Source organism: Rhinolophus ferrumequinum, chromosome 25, assembly GCF_004115265.2.
Source record: "Rhinolophus ferrumequinum isolate MPI-CBG mRhiFer1 chromosome 25, mRhiFer1_v1.p, whole genome shotgun sequence".
NCBI lineage: Eukaryota > Metazoa > Chordata > Mammalia > Chiroptera > Rhinolophidae > Rhinolophus > Rhinolophus ferrumequinum.
In genome coordinates this window covers 451,296-465,896 of record NC_046308.1, presented here as the reverse complement: position 1 = coordinate 465,896, position 14,601 = coordinate 451,296, and the positions used below count along the sequence as shown (strand labels likewise).

General features: G+C 56.8%; 1 protein-coding gene and 1 long non-coding RNA gene across 5 annotated transcripts in view; one reads left to right on the top strand and one right to left on the bottom strand.

Moving 5' to 3' along the window:
* GALNT9 (polypeptide N-acetylgalactosaminyltransferase 9) overlaps window positions 1–8,840 on the bottom strand; it is a 56,776-nt gene extending 47,936 nt beyond the window's left edge. For all 4 annotated transcript variants that reach the window (XM_033098089.1, XM_033098087.1, XM_033098088.1 and 1 more), the window contains exon 1: window positions 8,021–8,840. In XM_033098089.1, coding sequence (XP_032953980.1) covers window positions 8,021–8,261 — 241 coding nt within the window. In that variant the 5' untranslated portion in view covers window positions 8,262–8,840. The remainder of the gene's footprint in view (window positions 1–8,020) is intronic.
* Window positions 6,791–10,762, top strand: LOC117017640 (uncharacterized). Its single transcript, XR_004422111.1, has 3 exons — window positions 6,791–6,904; window positions 7,238–7,847; window positions 9,537–10,762. It is a non-coding gene; the product is annotated as an uncharacterized LOC117017640 (long non-coding RNA).
* Window positions 10,763–14,601: the final 3,839 nt, after the last annotated feature.

Genomic DNA, 14,601 nt, shown 5'->3' with positions numbered 1-14,601 from the left:
CCCACGTGGGCCCCCTGCCGCCCTGCGCTGTGCCGCTCGGTCCTTGGTGCTGGCCAGGCCGCCCCACGGTGGGGGGCGGGGCCTCAGGAGCAGCTCCAACTGCGTCCGCCCGCGCTGCCCGGTTCCCATTTCAGAAATGACGTCCTGTGCCCCTGTCGCTCTCCAGGACTGAGCCCCACCTCAGCCTCTGTCACAGCATGGTTCTCAGCTGGGGGAGGCTTTGCCCCCGCGGACATTCAATGACACATGGGGACATTTCTGGTGGTCACACCTGGTGGAGGTCAGGGACACGGCTCGACACCCTGTAATGCTCAGGACAGCACGCCCCCACGAGTGTCACCAGTGCTGGGCCGAGAAGCCCTGCTTCCCCAGCACAGCTTCCCACTGGTGTGTCCAGTTTCTGCTCACCCCGCCCCCTCCACCAGGTCACCTCCATGCTGCTGAGCCAGCAGTCAGCCTCCGTCCTCCCCGTGCATGATCCATCTCAGCACTTGGCAGCGCCGGTCCCTTGAGGTGGGCACCAGACCCTCGCCTGCTGTGCCCCGCCACCCGCCATTCCCTCTCATCTGGGGGTAGTGCCCCTGCCCAGCGGGACTTTGTCTCTTCTCCATCCACACTCACTCCGTCTAGGCGAGATTGCAAAGCCTCACCGCATCTGTATGCAGGTAACTCCTGCTGTGGGCTGAACTGTGTTCTCCTAAAACTCATGTGCTGAAGCCCTAACCCCACCCCCACCCCGTGCGACTGTTCCTGCAGAAGGCCCCTTAGGGACATCATTAAGATTAAATGAGGTCACTGAGGGCCCTGATCCAATAGGACTGTGGCCTCACAGAGGGAGCGATACCAGGAACGCACACACGCAGAGAAAAGGCTGTCTGCAGGCTAGGACAGGGGCCTTCACCAGAACCCAACCTGCTGGCACCTGGACCTTGGACTTCCAGCCTCCAGAGACAGACAAGAATCTCTGTTGTGTAAGCACCCGTGCCTGTGGTCTGTGGTGCTTGTTAGGCAGCACCAGCTAACTAAGACAGCTCCCAAATGTGAGCCTCCAACACCGACCCCCTAGACCGGCTTCCTGGCTGCACCCGTGTCAGGACCTGTATGCCCGCCGGGCCTGCTGCCAGCTCCCCAGACCCTGCATGCCACATCTGCTCCCTGCTTCCAGCCTTCACAGAAACGTCACTCCCGTCCTGACATTCCCGTGGGAGGTGCCCTGCCTCCACTCCCACTCTGTCCTACCCGGCTGCCTTTTGCCCCCTAACACTTATTAGTATTCACGAGTCTAAGGTTTGTCCACCGTGAAGGGCAGCATTCTGGCCCCAACAATGTTCACACTTGCCCCCACAACCCAGGTCTGAGTTTGGTCACGTGGCAAAGAGAATTAAGGTCGCTCAGCAGCTGCCCTTGACCTGGGAGATGACGCTGGATTGTTGGGTGGGCCCAATGTCATCAGAAGGTCCTTAAAAGTGGACAGGGAGGAGAAGGGGAGAGGGAGATGTGACTGTAGTAGAGAGGGAGGCCACGCGCCAAAACCCGGAAAAGCCAGGAAACGACTCTCCCTGAAGCCTCCAAATGGAACCAGCCCTGAGGACATTGCAGTTTCAGCCCAGAGAGACCACATCAGACTCTGAACCCCAGAACGCCCAAAGAAAGCTGTTTATCACGCACACTTACCGCGTGCTGCAGCCTCAGACCACAGCGTCTGCGGGAACTAACGTCCCCCTCAATTCCCCTGTTTCGTGAGTAGCACAGGTTGGGGGAACCTCAGGCTGAGATTCTTTACAAAGTGTCCTCTCCTGTTTCTGGCATGTGAGGCAGACGCCACGGACATCTCGGGGTGTGGGAACCCCCCTGCCGGCCTGCGCTGCTTCCTGGAGCAGAGGTTGGGGACAAAACCCATGTTTGCTTTGCTGACGTCAGACAAGTGGCCTGGGCCTGGCTGCCTGGCTTCCGCGCTGTGGCATAACACAGCTCTTAAGTATCTTTTAAAAAACCCGGAAATGAGCTTCTCCTTTTGGTGAATGGCAGCTGGGGGAGCAGCAGGGTAGGGGTGTCAGACTCATGCGATCACCACACTCGCTGAGTGTGGTTAAGACGTCCCAACCTCTGCCCTCCAAACTGGAGTCCCCATCCGGGGAAACCCATGTCACAATGGCATTCCCAAGGCCCCTTCTCGTCTGCCCCTCCTTCAGCACCAGCTACTTGTCCTGCCAGGGCATGTGCACTTAGGGACAGAGGAACAGAGAAGTCGGCCAAGCCGGTCCTGAGACCTGGGTCCAGTCCTGGAACGTTGTCAGCGGAGGCATCAGGTACAGGGATGTTTAGAGACTTTTGTCGCGTCTCCAGCCAACAAAGGATAAACGGTCCTTTTAGGAAACGGTACAGAGCCCTTGAAATATGCAGATTGCTGAGCTGAACCGTAAATGCAAAATCGCTTCTGCCCGCACACTCCCAGGCTCGGGCTCTCTGTCTGCAGGCGTTATTCCTGGAAGCTTGGCTGTGGGATTCCCAGACTTGTCTCCAGGTGAAGCCAGCCCTAGTGAGGTCTGCTCCCCCCAACGGAAACACATGAGGGGCATTTATTGTCTCCCCCAAATGCAAGGCCGGAAAAGGGCCTCCATGTCCTGACTCATCCGAGGTTGGATGGGGTCAGAGCCAGCCCAGCAGGCAAAGCAGCTCAGGCAAAGGAGAGAAAAAAAGCAAAACCAAAAGGCTCTTAATCTTCTCAGAGTGAGTGAAATGTAATTGCAGGCTGGTCCTCATGCGTGCCCACTGTGGACGACGAGGACGAGGGGACAGGCAATTCCGGTCAACTGGCCTGTGGCCCCGCCGAGGTCGTGCAAGAGCTTGCGCTCCAGTTGGGCGCATTAACTATTTGTCACTTTTTGTAGAAAATCAACAACAGTGATGGGGACGGGGGGGGCACTGATGTAGGGCGAAAGGCCAGCCAGTCCATGACCCTGGGGGGAAAATGGCCAGCCAATTACATGCCGCTGCCATTCTGAAGCAAGACCTGCCAGGGCCTGTGATTGAATCGCAGACTGGGGCTGCCTTTGCAGCAGTGCAGGACTTGGGACTCATAGGAGCTTCCAGAAGGATGAAGACTGATGGGCTAGAGCTGGAAAGGCCCTTGGCACCAGCAGGAGCCACTCAGGAATCAGAACTCACAAATGGGTCGGGCCCCTCCCTGGTGGGATAGCTGAAAGCATCCCAAAGAACATGGGGAAACGGAGAAGAAGCTCGGAAAGCTCTCTTCTGTGCAGCCGGGGGCTCTCAGGGCTGGTGGGCTGGGACAGGCGCACGGTGGGGGCCAGAGGTTCCGAGGGGACAGCCAGGTCCTCCAGCCCCAGACCCCTCGACGCTTTCCTGCAGGCTGCCGTCCCATCTCACCTGCTTTTATCTTTCTAACAGCACTGACAGAGTGTCCACCTTGTGCAGGGGAAACAAGAGACCCCTCACTGACGTCACATGGCTGGTGTGAAACCCTGAGCCAGGAGCTGTCAACAGGTGGGGAGAACATGGGCCGACCACCCCCCATTCACGTCAGGTGGGGAAGCTTTGGATGGGCTCCCCAGATTAGCTTCTCAGCTGCGATACCTGCCTAGCAATGAAGCAAACACCACGGGAGAAAACGGCTGCACGGCCAGACACTGGTGCAAGGCAAATGTCAGGTAATAGTCTGGCATTTGTCCCCATCCTGCCCCTCACCATCCTGTGACCTGTCCATCCAGCTCAACCTGGGGTCTTACGATTTAAACTCATTGTGCTCAGACTATTGGTAGGACTTTGGCTTCCTGCTTTCAAATCTGGGACCCCGTTCCAGTGGGCACAGCTTTGGGGACACGTGCCCCTTAGCAAGCTGGTCACCCACGTCCCTAACCCTGCCACCTCCAATCCCCACAAAACTGTCCCCTCAGGACAGGCTCTGCTGCAGACCGGGCTTCCCAAGTGTGGGGTCCGAATCCTGTGGGACCAGCATGTCGCCAGGATTCGGGCAGAAAGTGGGCCGGTGGTCAGCACTCGCGCTGTGACACGTGTTCCCTACGAACAGCCGTCTCCATGTCCTGGTTTCTTCAAGGAGAAAGTCTTGGTTTCAGGCTAATCCATCCCCACAAGCCCGTCACTCCAGAACTCCCTTTTAACAAAGACAGCAGACCCAGCCCAGAGCCCCTGGTGACGAGAGACCTGATGGATTCCAGCAGCACGATTTTGTTTTCATTGCGTTCATTTGTATAGTCACCTCTTACTTAGGGGAATGGTGGTGACTGGCAATTGTCTTCTAACAGAAATTTACTTTAAGCAAAAACGATGAATTGTTTAGAGAAAAACCCACACAGTCATTCAACTGACACATGTTTACGAGGCGGGAACAAATGCAGGTCCTGCTGGACCCTGGGCTTTCGCGCTGTGAGTGCAACAGACCCATGGCCCACCCTCAGGTGAGTAACGACAGCTGTCGTGCACAAACATGGCAAAACGGTGCCAACCCTACGTGAATTCCTGAAGTTTGTGAGAGACCAGCGTCAGCAAGGGTCTCTTTCCAGGAGGAGGGGCAGGCAGGAAGTGAGTGACCCGCGCGGGCTTGGCAGAGCTGGCCGCACCCTGGGACGTCTCTGGCCATGGCCTGAGAGCCCACAACTGGACCTTCTGGTATTTTAACTTGAACTTTTAGTAACTGCAGAAATGTGGCTTATGCTGGAGCAAGCACCTCTCTTGGCCACCACTCCCTTTCTAAACAAGCCTGGGCGAGTCTCATTGGCTCCCGGCTTCTCATTCCGAACCATGGACCCCAGCTTTGACCTCAGACTGTAACGTGCGCCCTGTGAACTGGGGCTGGGCTGGGTCAAGGTAGAGGGGACTGACCATGTGTGCTCTGAATTTTAGAAACGACCTCCCTCAAAAACCACCAACCAACCCAAACTGAAACCCCACCGTCCCCACCCCCAGCTCCATTCCAGAGTCACAGCTCCTCAGGAGTCGTGAAAACACATCCAGAGTCATGAAAGGGATGGGTGGCCAGGTCGGGGCCAGACTCTGTCCTCTGAACTAAGGAGACACAGCCCTTCCTGATACTAGGGGAAGGCCCACACCTGTGCAAAACCCTCACCTGCGCAAGGCCTGCCTGTGCAAGGCCTATACCTGTACAAGGCCTTCATCTGTGCAAAGCCTTCACCTGTGCAAACCCTCACCTGTGCAAGGCCTACCCCTGTGCAAGGTCTACAACAATGGAATAAAGCCACCTGCTTTAGCCTCACAGAGGCTTTATACTGACTGAGAGAGTAGTAAACCCTGCCAACCGCAGGAGAGCAGGAAAATCCCTTGCCCTCCCCTCCACACCCCTATCCTCAGGGATTTGGCCATTTTCTTAAAGGCACAAGGGCTTGAACACAGACAAAGGAGTGGGAACACATCTCTCCTTTTCCTTCTCATCAAGCTTAGAGGTTCTCAGGCTCAGCGTTCACCAGACTTGCTGGGCCAGCTTCACACAGAACCATGGTTCGTGTCTTATGTGCGAGTTAAGATATTCACAAGGATATAAACAATTTTTTCTTGCCGTGAGCACTGACTTTAGAAGCCAACCGTCACGTACACAGAGGATGTCCTTACATCGCATCCCCTGCAAGAATGTTTTCCCCCAGGTACTGTGAATTTGAATCTCCACATACCAGGTAACAGGTCTTTGCTGAGGTCACTAAGACATCCCAAGGAAAGGCCATCGGACCAGCTAAAGGGAGGGTCTGGGGAGAACTGGGGACAATGTCCTGCCTCTGGGCCACCCCTCACCCCCCCCCGACACCCTTTCCTTCCCACTAGCCCCTGCGAGCCAAAGAGAGATTTCCAGGAAGCAGTCAAGGCAGAGGAAATATTAGTGATAAACCAATGTTTTGGATTTCTCCCTCTCCTTTCTAAACTCGGCTGAATTAGTATTGGGTGAAAACTCCCAGGAATCACGTTTCTTGGATGTAAAATAGAACAGGCCACAGTGGGAAGGGCAGGGGCCAGCCTCCGCCAGGAAGCCTTCTCTTTGCTTCCACAACCTTCACGTGGGGGAATCTGTGCCCATCTGGAGGCTGAGCACTGTTTTCAAATGGCTTCTTGTGAACAGATGTCAACCCCAATGCTGTTCTGTCCCCTCCTAAGGACCAACCTGGGATGACAGTTAGACTGGGGCTCTCTTGCCATTTCCAGGAGCAAATACTGAATGACTTCTGGGTGAGACATTGTGCTACGTACATGGCCTGAGACAGTACGAAACAGGCTTGTCAAAGAGAGCAGGGGCAGGGGAAACCGTGCGACAGAGAGAGACAGACTGACGGAGACAGAGAGAGAAGACAGACAGAGATGAGGGGACAGTTGGAGGAATGGGGTGGGAAGAGAAAGGAGGAAGGACAGAGAGAAACTGAGGGGAAGGAAGAGATTTAATGAAGGGAGGAAGGAGAAAAGATTTTTGGAAAAGGAGGGGTGGGAAGAAAGAAGGGAAGAGGGAAGGGAAAGAGGATAGGCGGGGAGCCAGGAGAGGGGAGAAGGGAGAGACTAGGGTGGGTGTGCAGTGACACCCACGTTCCCGAAACACTTCATTATCTCAGGTCAGTCAGTGTCGGGAAAGTCGCTGCAAGGTCCTGGCTCTTCTGCCACCAAGAATCCTGGCTGCTTCTCAGAACCGGCTCGCGGTGCTGAGCTGGCCGTTGTGATGTTACACAACCGGACGTGCTGCCAATGTTTTTATATAATCCTTCGGTTCTCCCCATAAAACAGACCATAACACCCTGGCAAATACACTCCAATAAAGCTGTGTGCTCTTACGGGGCACGCTGCCTTCCGGGACATGAATCACACTGCCAGAATGGCCAAGTGGCAGTGGAACCAAACTTTCTCCCCTCGTGGCTTCAGCTGAATTGGAAAGGTCAGAAAAGCACAGCGCCCATCAAAAGTACCTGGGGAGGAAAACCAGGGGACCTGGGGGTGGCGAGAAAGGGCATGGGGAGTCAGAAGGGTGCTCTGCTCTGAGTGGGCATGCGAGGCTGTGGACAGTTCTCAAATCTCGGGACATCACCAAGTCTCCAGGTTGGGAGGCAGGCTGGGCATCCTGAAGGAAAGCCCAAGAGGACCCCGCAAGCCACCTCCCGGGGGTGGCTTTTACAGATGCGTCCCGAGGGAGCTCTGCTGGCGCTGCCAGTGCAGAAACCAGAGCACAGCACAGAGGAAAAAGCCCACGAACTTTTCTCCTTCCTGCCAGACTCAGCACAGAGCGACCCAAGGATCTGAAGTGGAAAAGTACTTGGTCCCACCAGCTGCCATGACCCTGACCCTCACGACCTGATGCTGACTCAAGGGTGACGTATACCTGCTCCCATGGAACAAGGAGCCCCCACCAGCAGCTGGGCTTCCTGCAGTCACTCCCAAGGATCCAGTCCCCCGGGCACGGGGGCCCAGGGTCCACCCTTGTAATTAACACCTGCCAGTCCCCTGCGGGGACCAACTACTTGTCGCCCAGTCACACTGGCAGCCTCACGCTTGTCCCACGGCACTTTCTGGACCAAGCCCCGAGCATCCTCATGGCGGGTGACTGGACAGGCCCTGTGGTCGGGGAGCCCCTTTCCTCACCAGCCTGGAGGACACCACCCAGCCACCTCTGAAGGCAGCGGGACCCTGCCCTCTCTCCACTTCATGGAGGTCGGGGAGTGGTCCCAGGCTAAGGTCATCTCCTAGAGAAGCGCAGAGGCCCTGGGCACCTCCTGCTCCTACAGCAGGTTCTCCACCCTCCTTAGGAGTTCTCTCCAGTTCTCTCGGGGAACAAGGTGGAGTCATTGCGTGTGTGGTGGGGGGTGTTCTCAAGTGTCCACTGGGTGAGTGAGTGAACTGGTCGTCATCCCGGCCAACGTTCTCTGCTAATAGGAGGCCTCAAAGAGCCCCTCTCTTTCCTACCTGCCTCCGGAAGTAACCGGAGTTTGATCCAGCCCCTGTTGGCCATCAGTGCCCTCAAGCCGCCCCCTTAGCCCGAGGGCACCGGCTGGCTCACCGTTCAGCTGGTTGTAGACCACCTCCTCCAGGTGGTCCAGGCGCTGCAGGATGGCTTCGCGGTCCAGCAGCGCGCCCGCCTTGGCCAGCCGGCTGCGCACCCGGCGGTCGGCGCTGCGCACCGCCTGCACCAGCCCCTCGGAGCGGTCCTGCAGGCGGCAGTACACGGAGAAGAGGACGATGCCCACGAACACCAGGATATTCACCGTCAGCAAAGTTTTGATCTTCCTGGCCACCGCCATGAACGCGGTGGAAGCTGGGGGCTGCCTCAACCACGGGGCACCCGGTGGGCACGGCTGCAGAAGCCTCCGCCCAGCCCGCCGCTGGGTGGACCATGAGCCAGCCCGGCTCGCCGCGGGGCCGCGGGGGCTGCGGGGACTTCGCGAGCGGGCTATGGGGCTGGGGGGGGGGGGGAACTGTGGCTGGGAGGGGACTGTGGTGGGGGGAGGTCTGAGAGCAGGGGTCTGCGGCAGGGGCTGTGGGTGACAGGTCTGTGGGTGCGTGGGCTGCGGGAGGGGGAGAGGGCTGCGAGCCGGGGTCTGAGAGCGGGGGTCTGCAGCAGGGGCTGTGGGTGAGGGGGCTGCGGGCCGGCAGCTGCACCCGGGAGCTGTCCCTTCAGCACCTCCCGCGCCCTCTCAGCGCGCCCGGCGGCCGCCCGGGGTCCCCGAGAGCAGCGGCTGCCCGGGGCCGCGGGCGCAGGGCGCAGCCGGCATACTCCGCAGAGGGGCGCGGCCCCGTCTCGGGGGGCAGTGGGGCGGGTGTGGGGCCGGGAAGGCGAGGGAGGCGCGGGCGCTCCGGCTGGCGTGCGGCTCCTGCCCGCCCCGCAGCCACGGCGCCGGTGCGGAGTGACGCGGCCCAGCTCATCAGCATGCACGCGCGCCCGCGCCGCCTGCTCCCCTCCGGGACCGCCCCACTCCACCCTCCCCGCGGGGCGCAGGGCCCGGCGCGCTCCCGGTGCCCCAAGCCTGGCCGGGGACCCACACCAAGGGCATACCTGCGGGCGTGGCAAGGGCGGGGCCAAAGCACCCTCCCTCCCCACGGCCCCTCCGCAGATTCGGAATGAATCCCAAACTTGGTCAAGGTGGTGTTGTCTGCATGACTGGAGGTGAGGGTAGCGTGGGGAGTAGCGTGGAGAGCAGGGTCAGGGCCACCTTGCTGGTGTCCCTGCTTCCCTAAGCCAAACCGAATCGACCCCGGCCTCCCTCCCCTGCCCCCGCTCTGGGGCTGAGGGCTGGAAAGAGCTGAGTTCAAGGACAGGCTGGCAGACTTGAGATTTAAGGGGACCTAGGGGCTCCACCAGGCTGAACCCAGACACCCCTCAGGAGAGGTGCCACAGACCCCTGGGTGGCAGGTTCCCCAGCTCGTGGCCCCCTTCTGGCCCCTAGTTCAGCGCTCTTTTCCCACACACGTTTCTTGACCTGGACATGCCAACCTATCCTGTGCCTCCGGGCAGATTCCGGTGAGAGCTGAAAGACCCATTCCTCCCCTTCCTTGCCAAAATGGTTTTTCTTTCTCAGGACATTTTGTCTCAAGAAATTCAGAGGACCGCCACCAGGAAGGACCCAGCCAGTGGGACTTCAGAAGCACCGTCTACAGGGAGTTTACCATATAAATCACGTCTTCCGCGAGGAGCCTGGGATTTCTTTTAATCATCAGTCCAGAACAGTCTCCAGAGGGGGCCTTTGATAAACACTGGCCTGTTTTTGATAAATAGACATTCCCGTGTCCTTTCCTAGGAAATGCTGCATTTTTGTTCATAAAAATGCCAGGTTGTAGAGATAGCCTTTGGAAGAAAAGCACCAACAGCTCACATTTACACAGTGGTGAGGTTTTCCCAGGCGCGGTACTAGGTGCTTTATGGCTGTGGAGTGATCAGCGCTAAGAGCAGCGAAATTATGGTACAAGGTGGTATGATCTAACTTTACAAATGAGGAAACGGAGGCAGCGGGAGGGTGATGCTTGGCTCAAGGTCACATCAAAGGCAAAGCATGCATCTGGGATGCAAGCCCAGACAATTCGGCTCCAGAATCAAATTGATTAGCTATTGTCACTAAAGAAAATAAAAAAATGAAGCATTTTTCATTATATGTGTATTGAAAGTGACGTTAACGTGGTTTTGCAGGAGAAAACATTGTTTTTTTCATATTTTGTTCATATAACTGCTTTGTACCACGTTCTAAAATTTAGTAGGAAATGACACATCCCAAATATGCATCAATATTTGGCTAAATTTCATTCAAAATACAGTACGTTGTCTTAGGAAAGTTTGGGGGCACTCTGCACCTAATCATCCAGCAAACCAGAATTCATCTGATTTTAAAAATATATTGAAAATCAAGAGTCACTAAAGGGCTTTTCTTGTTCACATTCAACCAGGGTGTCAGGCATAGCACGTTTCACTACCTAACTGTATCAGTCCTCAGAGGCTAGGCCATGTCCACAAACAACCCACCCCCAAATCTCAAACTGTGCAGGGCTATACCTCACACACGCTACAACCCCCGGGGTCAACAGGGAGTCGTGCTGACTAGTCACTTCAGAACACAGCCTTCAGACAATGGCCACCTCGCATGACGGCCGTGTCAAGGGGAGAGGACAGCTTAGCAGGGCCTCGTACTGGCCATTAAGTGACCAGCCTAGAAGTGACACTTGCTATTTCCACTCATCACTTATGAGCCAGAAGATGTCATGTGGACACCCCAGCACAAACCGGGGAAGGAGGGAGAGGCAGGAAGTGAAATTCTACTGTGGGCTTGGAAGACGGAGACCTGGAGGTCGTCTGGGGAACTGCACTCCTGATACACAGCAAGCTTCCAGAACATCAGGGTTTCATTCCAAACTCCCCCACACTCCCCCCCCCGCCAGGCTCCCAGGGTGCCATGCATGCTTATTGTTAAGTTAGAATTTAATGCAACCATTTTAGAGAAGAGTAAAGAAACATGCCTGCGCAGTGGCTTTTGGTTTAGACCAAAGTCACTGATGGGGTTGGATCCCAGGGCATCGGCAGCCTTTCCTGAGCCAAGATCCTCAGAACTGACACTCGAGCTTCCAAATGCTGGCGGCGTTTCTCCTCCTGCACACTCTCAACTGGAGGTGGCAGGGAGCAAGGGCAGAGATTGTGTAGGCCACGTGCTTGCTGAGTGATTGACCTCCAAACCCTCAGGCGCAGAAACCCATCAGCAGCTCCAGTTCTTGCCCAGAGATGAAGTGGGGTGCCAGTGACACCCCAAAATCCCAACTCCAACTCTGCCTTCCCCTGACTCTGATTTAGCTCTGACTTTAAGGGACTTTAAAGAGTCAACAGAGATGTTTGTGGAGTCTGTTCATTAGCCTCTGATGCCACTCTTGGATGCCCCCATGTGACAGCTGGTGGGCCCACAGCCCATTAACTCCACAGATGGGCACATCAGTCCTCGGGCAGGTGACGGCATTCGTTCGCAGTGTGCTCAAGAGCAGAGAGAGGCAGGGGGCTTCAAGGTCTGCCTGCCAAGCCACCCCCTGCCCTCCAGTGAGCCAAGAGAGTGGATGAGAATGTGTGAGTGAGGGATAGACGTGTGTGAGAGAGAGGGAGTGTGTGTGTGTGTGTGTGTGTGTGTCTGTCTGTGAGAGAGAGAGAGAGAGAGAGAGAGAGAGAGAGAGAGATGGCAGGGAGTGGGGTGGCAGAGACTATTAACAGATAGCAGAAAGTGTCACTTTCTAAAAGGACGATAGAATGTGTGTTACCCTGCTGCCTAGACTGTAGCTGTCCGTAGGGTCCTGAGGCTTCATAGTTACTATGTCACAATACCATCAGTCACTGGCAGTCACCATCAGCATGTCCCAATGCCTGTCCCTTGCTGGCCTCTTAAGTAGAACAAAGACCTCGTCTAGGAAGCCTTCAGGTTTCAATTTTTCATTCATTTACCAAATACTTAGAGAGTATTTACCACGTGCCAGAGGCTGTTCTAAGTACTTTACAAAATGCACATACTTAACCCTCACAGCAGCTCTCCAAGGCAAAGCGCCATTATACCCATTTTGCAGATGAGGAAACAGAGGCACAGGAAGGTTGAAGAGCTTACCTAAGGTCACAGACACTGGCGATGATGCCAGATTTGACCTGGGCTCCAGAGTGCATCCTTTAAGCTCTGTTCTAAGCTGCCTCCATATTGAACAATGAACTCTCCCGTTTCCTGCTGGCCCACAATGTAATTTGTCCCTTCATCACAAATCCTGGCTGATGAACCATTAAACCTTCAGGGTATTCAAAGCACCGAAAAACAGCAACTTAAAACAACAGCATCCAGTCGTTTAGCTCGTGAATCTACAACTGAGGCAGGAGGCAGAGGACAGGCTCACCTCTGCTTGGTGAGGTCTGGGGCCCCAGCCAACCGGCAGACCAAGTGCAGACGAGTCAAAGCCGGAAGATGGATCATCCGGGGTTCATTCCCTCTCTTGTGTCTGCGGTGACAGCCAGCGGTTGGCTGGGACCTGTTGGTTGGCTGTCAGAACGCCCACAGTCCTCCTGCCCCCCACGCAGGGCCCTCTCCTTCAACCCCCCCCAAGCCCCTCCCACCCACGCACACCGGGCCCCTCCCACCCCTGCCCCTCCATGTGCCCTGGGCTTCCTCAGAGCAAGCATGGCTGTGGGTGCCCAGCTCCCGCCTCTGGAGAGAGTCAGCAGGATCCATGGCCTGTGTGACCTCGGAAGTCACACAGTTACTCCCGCCGCCAGATTCAGGGGAAAGACACAGCAGACATCTCTTCATGAGAGGAGTGGAAAGAGTTTGCCAAATCCCTCTTCCCTACGGGGTCTGATGACGCGTCTCCTGCCCCTTCCCAGCTGTCAGGAGGGCATGGAATCCTAGCGGAAGGCTGGCTGCAGGGAGGACCTGCCCTGGTGGGGCCAGGGCCTCATGGTGTGCCCACGGATTTGATTGCACTTTCGTTTTAACAACCACAGCCTGGAGCAGGAGTCTGGTATCACCCTGGACTGGAGCCCAGCCAGCAGGCCTCGTCCCTCCGCGTGCGAGAGCCTCACTTTGCTCAGAGAGCTGTACGTGCCACTTGGCCACAAGCATCTCTGTCACACCAGACTAATTCCTGATTAGGATACACCAACCTGCGACAGGTAATTGGATGGCACTGGGGGCCGAATGCCTGTGTCCCCAGATTTCATATGTTGAATTCTACCCCCCTAAAGGTGAAGGTGCTAGGAGGTCAGCTTTGGGGAGGTGATTCAGTCATGAGGGGGGAGCCCCATGAATGGAGTAAGTGCCCTTACAAAAGGGACCCCAAAGAGCCCCTCATCCCTTCCACCGCGTGAGGACACGGCGAGAAGCCAACCGTCTGCCCCCGAGAGAGGCCCTCACCAGAACTCGGCCACACTGGCCCCTTGATCGTGGACTCCAGCCTCCACAGAGCTGAGAATAAATGTCTGTCATTTATAAACTGCATTCTGTTAGAGCAGCCTGGGTGGATGGAGACAGGTGGTCATATTAGCTGGTCACGGCTGAGAGTGTGGGCAGAAGTCTGCAGGGTCAGGCTTTTAGCAAGGATTTTACTCCTTCATTCAAAGGCACTGATTCCTCTGGTCTGGCAGGTTCCCTCTGAGCTTCCTGTTGTCTTCTCTGAAACTCAGATGTGACGCCTGGAGGAGCAGCTGCCATTTGATGACAATGAAGCTACAAGCATGTGGATGAAAGTCCACACATCAAGGGTGGCAGAGCAGAAAAGGGGGCGGTCCCTGGTAGTCACGGAGCGGGACCCCGCCGGGCGGCCTGCCTGCACGATCTTGTCATGGAGACAAACGGACGTCTGAGGCCTGAGCTGGCAGGAGCCATGCTGTCCTGCAGCCTGCTCCCTGGTGCGGGGCCGAGCCACTCAGTCGTCTGCCACCTGTACGGCTTCCGTGGTCCCCGACTCATGGACTCCCGTGAGCTTCCATCATCCTTGCTGGGGGACAGGCACAATGTGTCTTCCCACTCCTGCCTTCTGAACAAGGGGCTTTCAGTGACTGTCGCCAGCAAGCTGCCAAGCCGACACTTACTCCGGCTCTCAAGTCCGGGACCCGCCCTGAGGACCTCCTGGCTCTGTGTAGGGCTGTCACTCATGCAGGGCACTCAGGCTGCCTGCATCTTGTGCACCTGTGACGGGGAAGCAGCCTGGAGGGGGGCCCCACGACCTTGGCCTTTCCCCCAGAGGCCAGCCTGATCAGCAGTGACACCCTGCTTGGTTGGGAGGGACACCTCACCTACGTGCACCTACGTGGGGGTGGCGTTCTAGGCTCTGCCTGGCCCGGGCTCGCACCTGCCCTCAGCTGAGGCTCGAGGTCTGCAGCCTCTCCCAGTCCTGCCCCTGCCTCCCTGCCCACCTGGCTGAGCCGCTCCCCAAGCAGATGAAACCAGCCCCTTCCTTCAGTCCATGGGGACATGGCCTCCGGGCTCCATGGAGTGGATGGGACAACCAGGGCCCCCCGTCCTGCCCTCTGCACTAGGCTTCTTGCTATAGCTGCCTTCACTTCCTGCCTCCATTCTCCCTTCAGCCACAGGGCTCTCAGGAAGGTGCTTGCCGGACTCGGGGATCCTTTCTGAACTCCTCCCT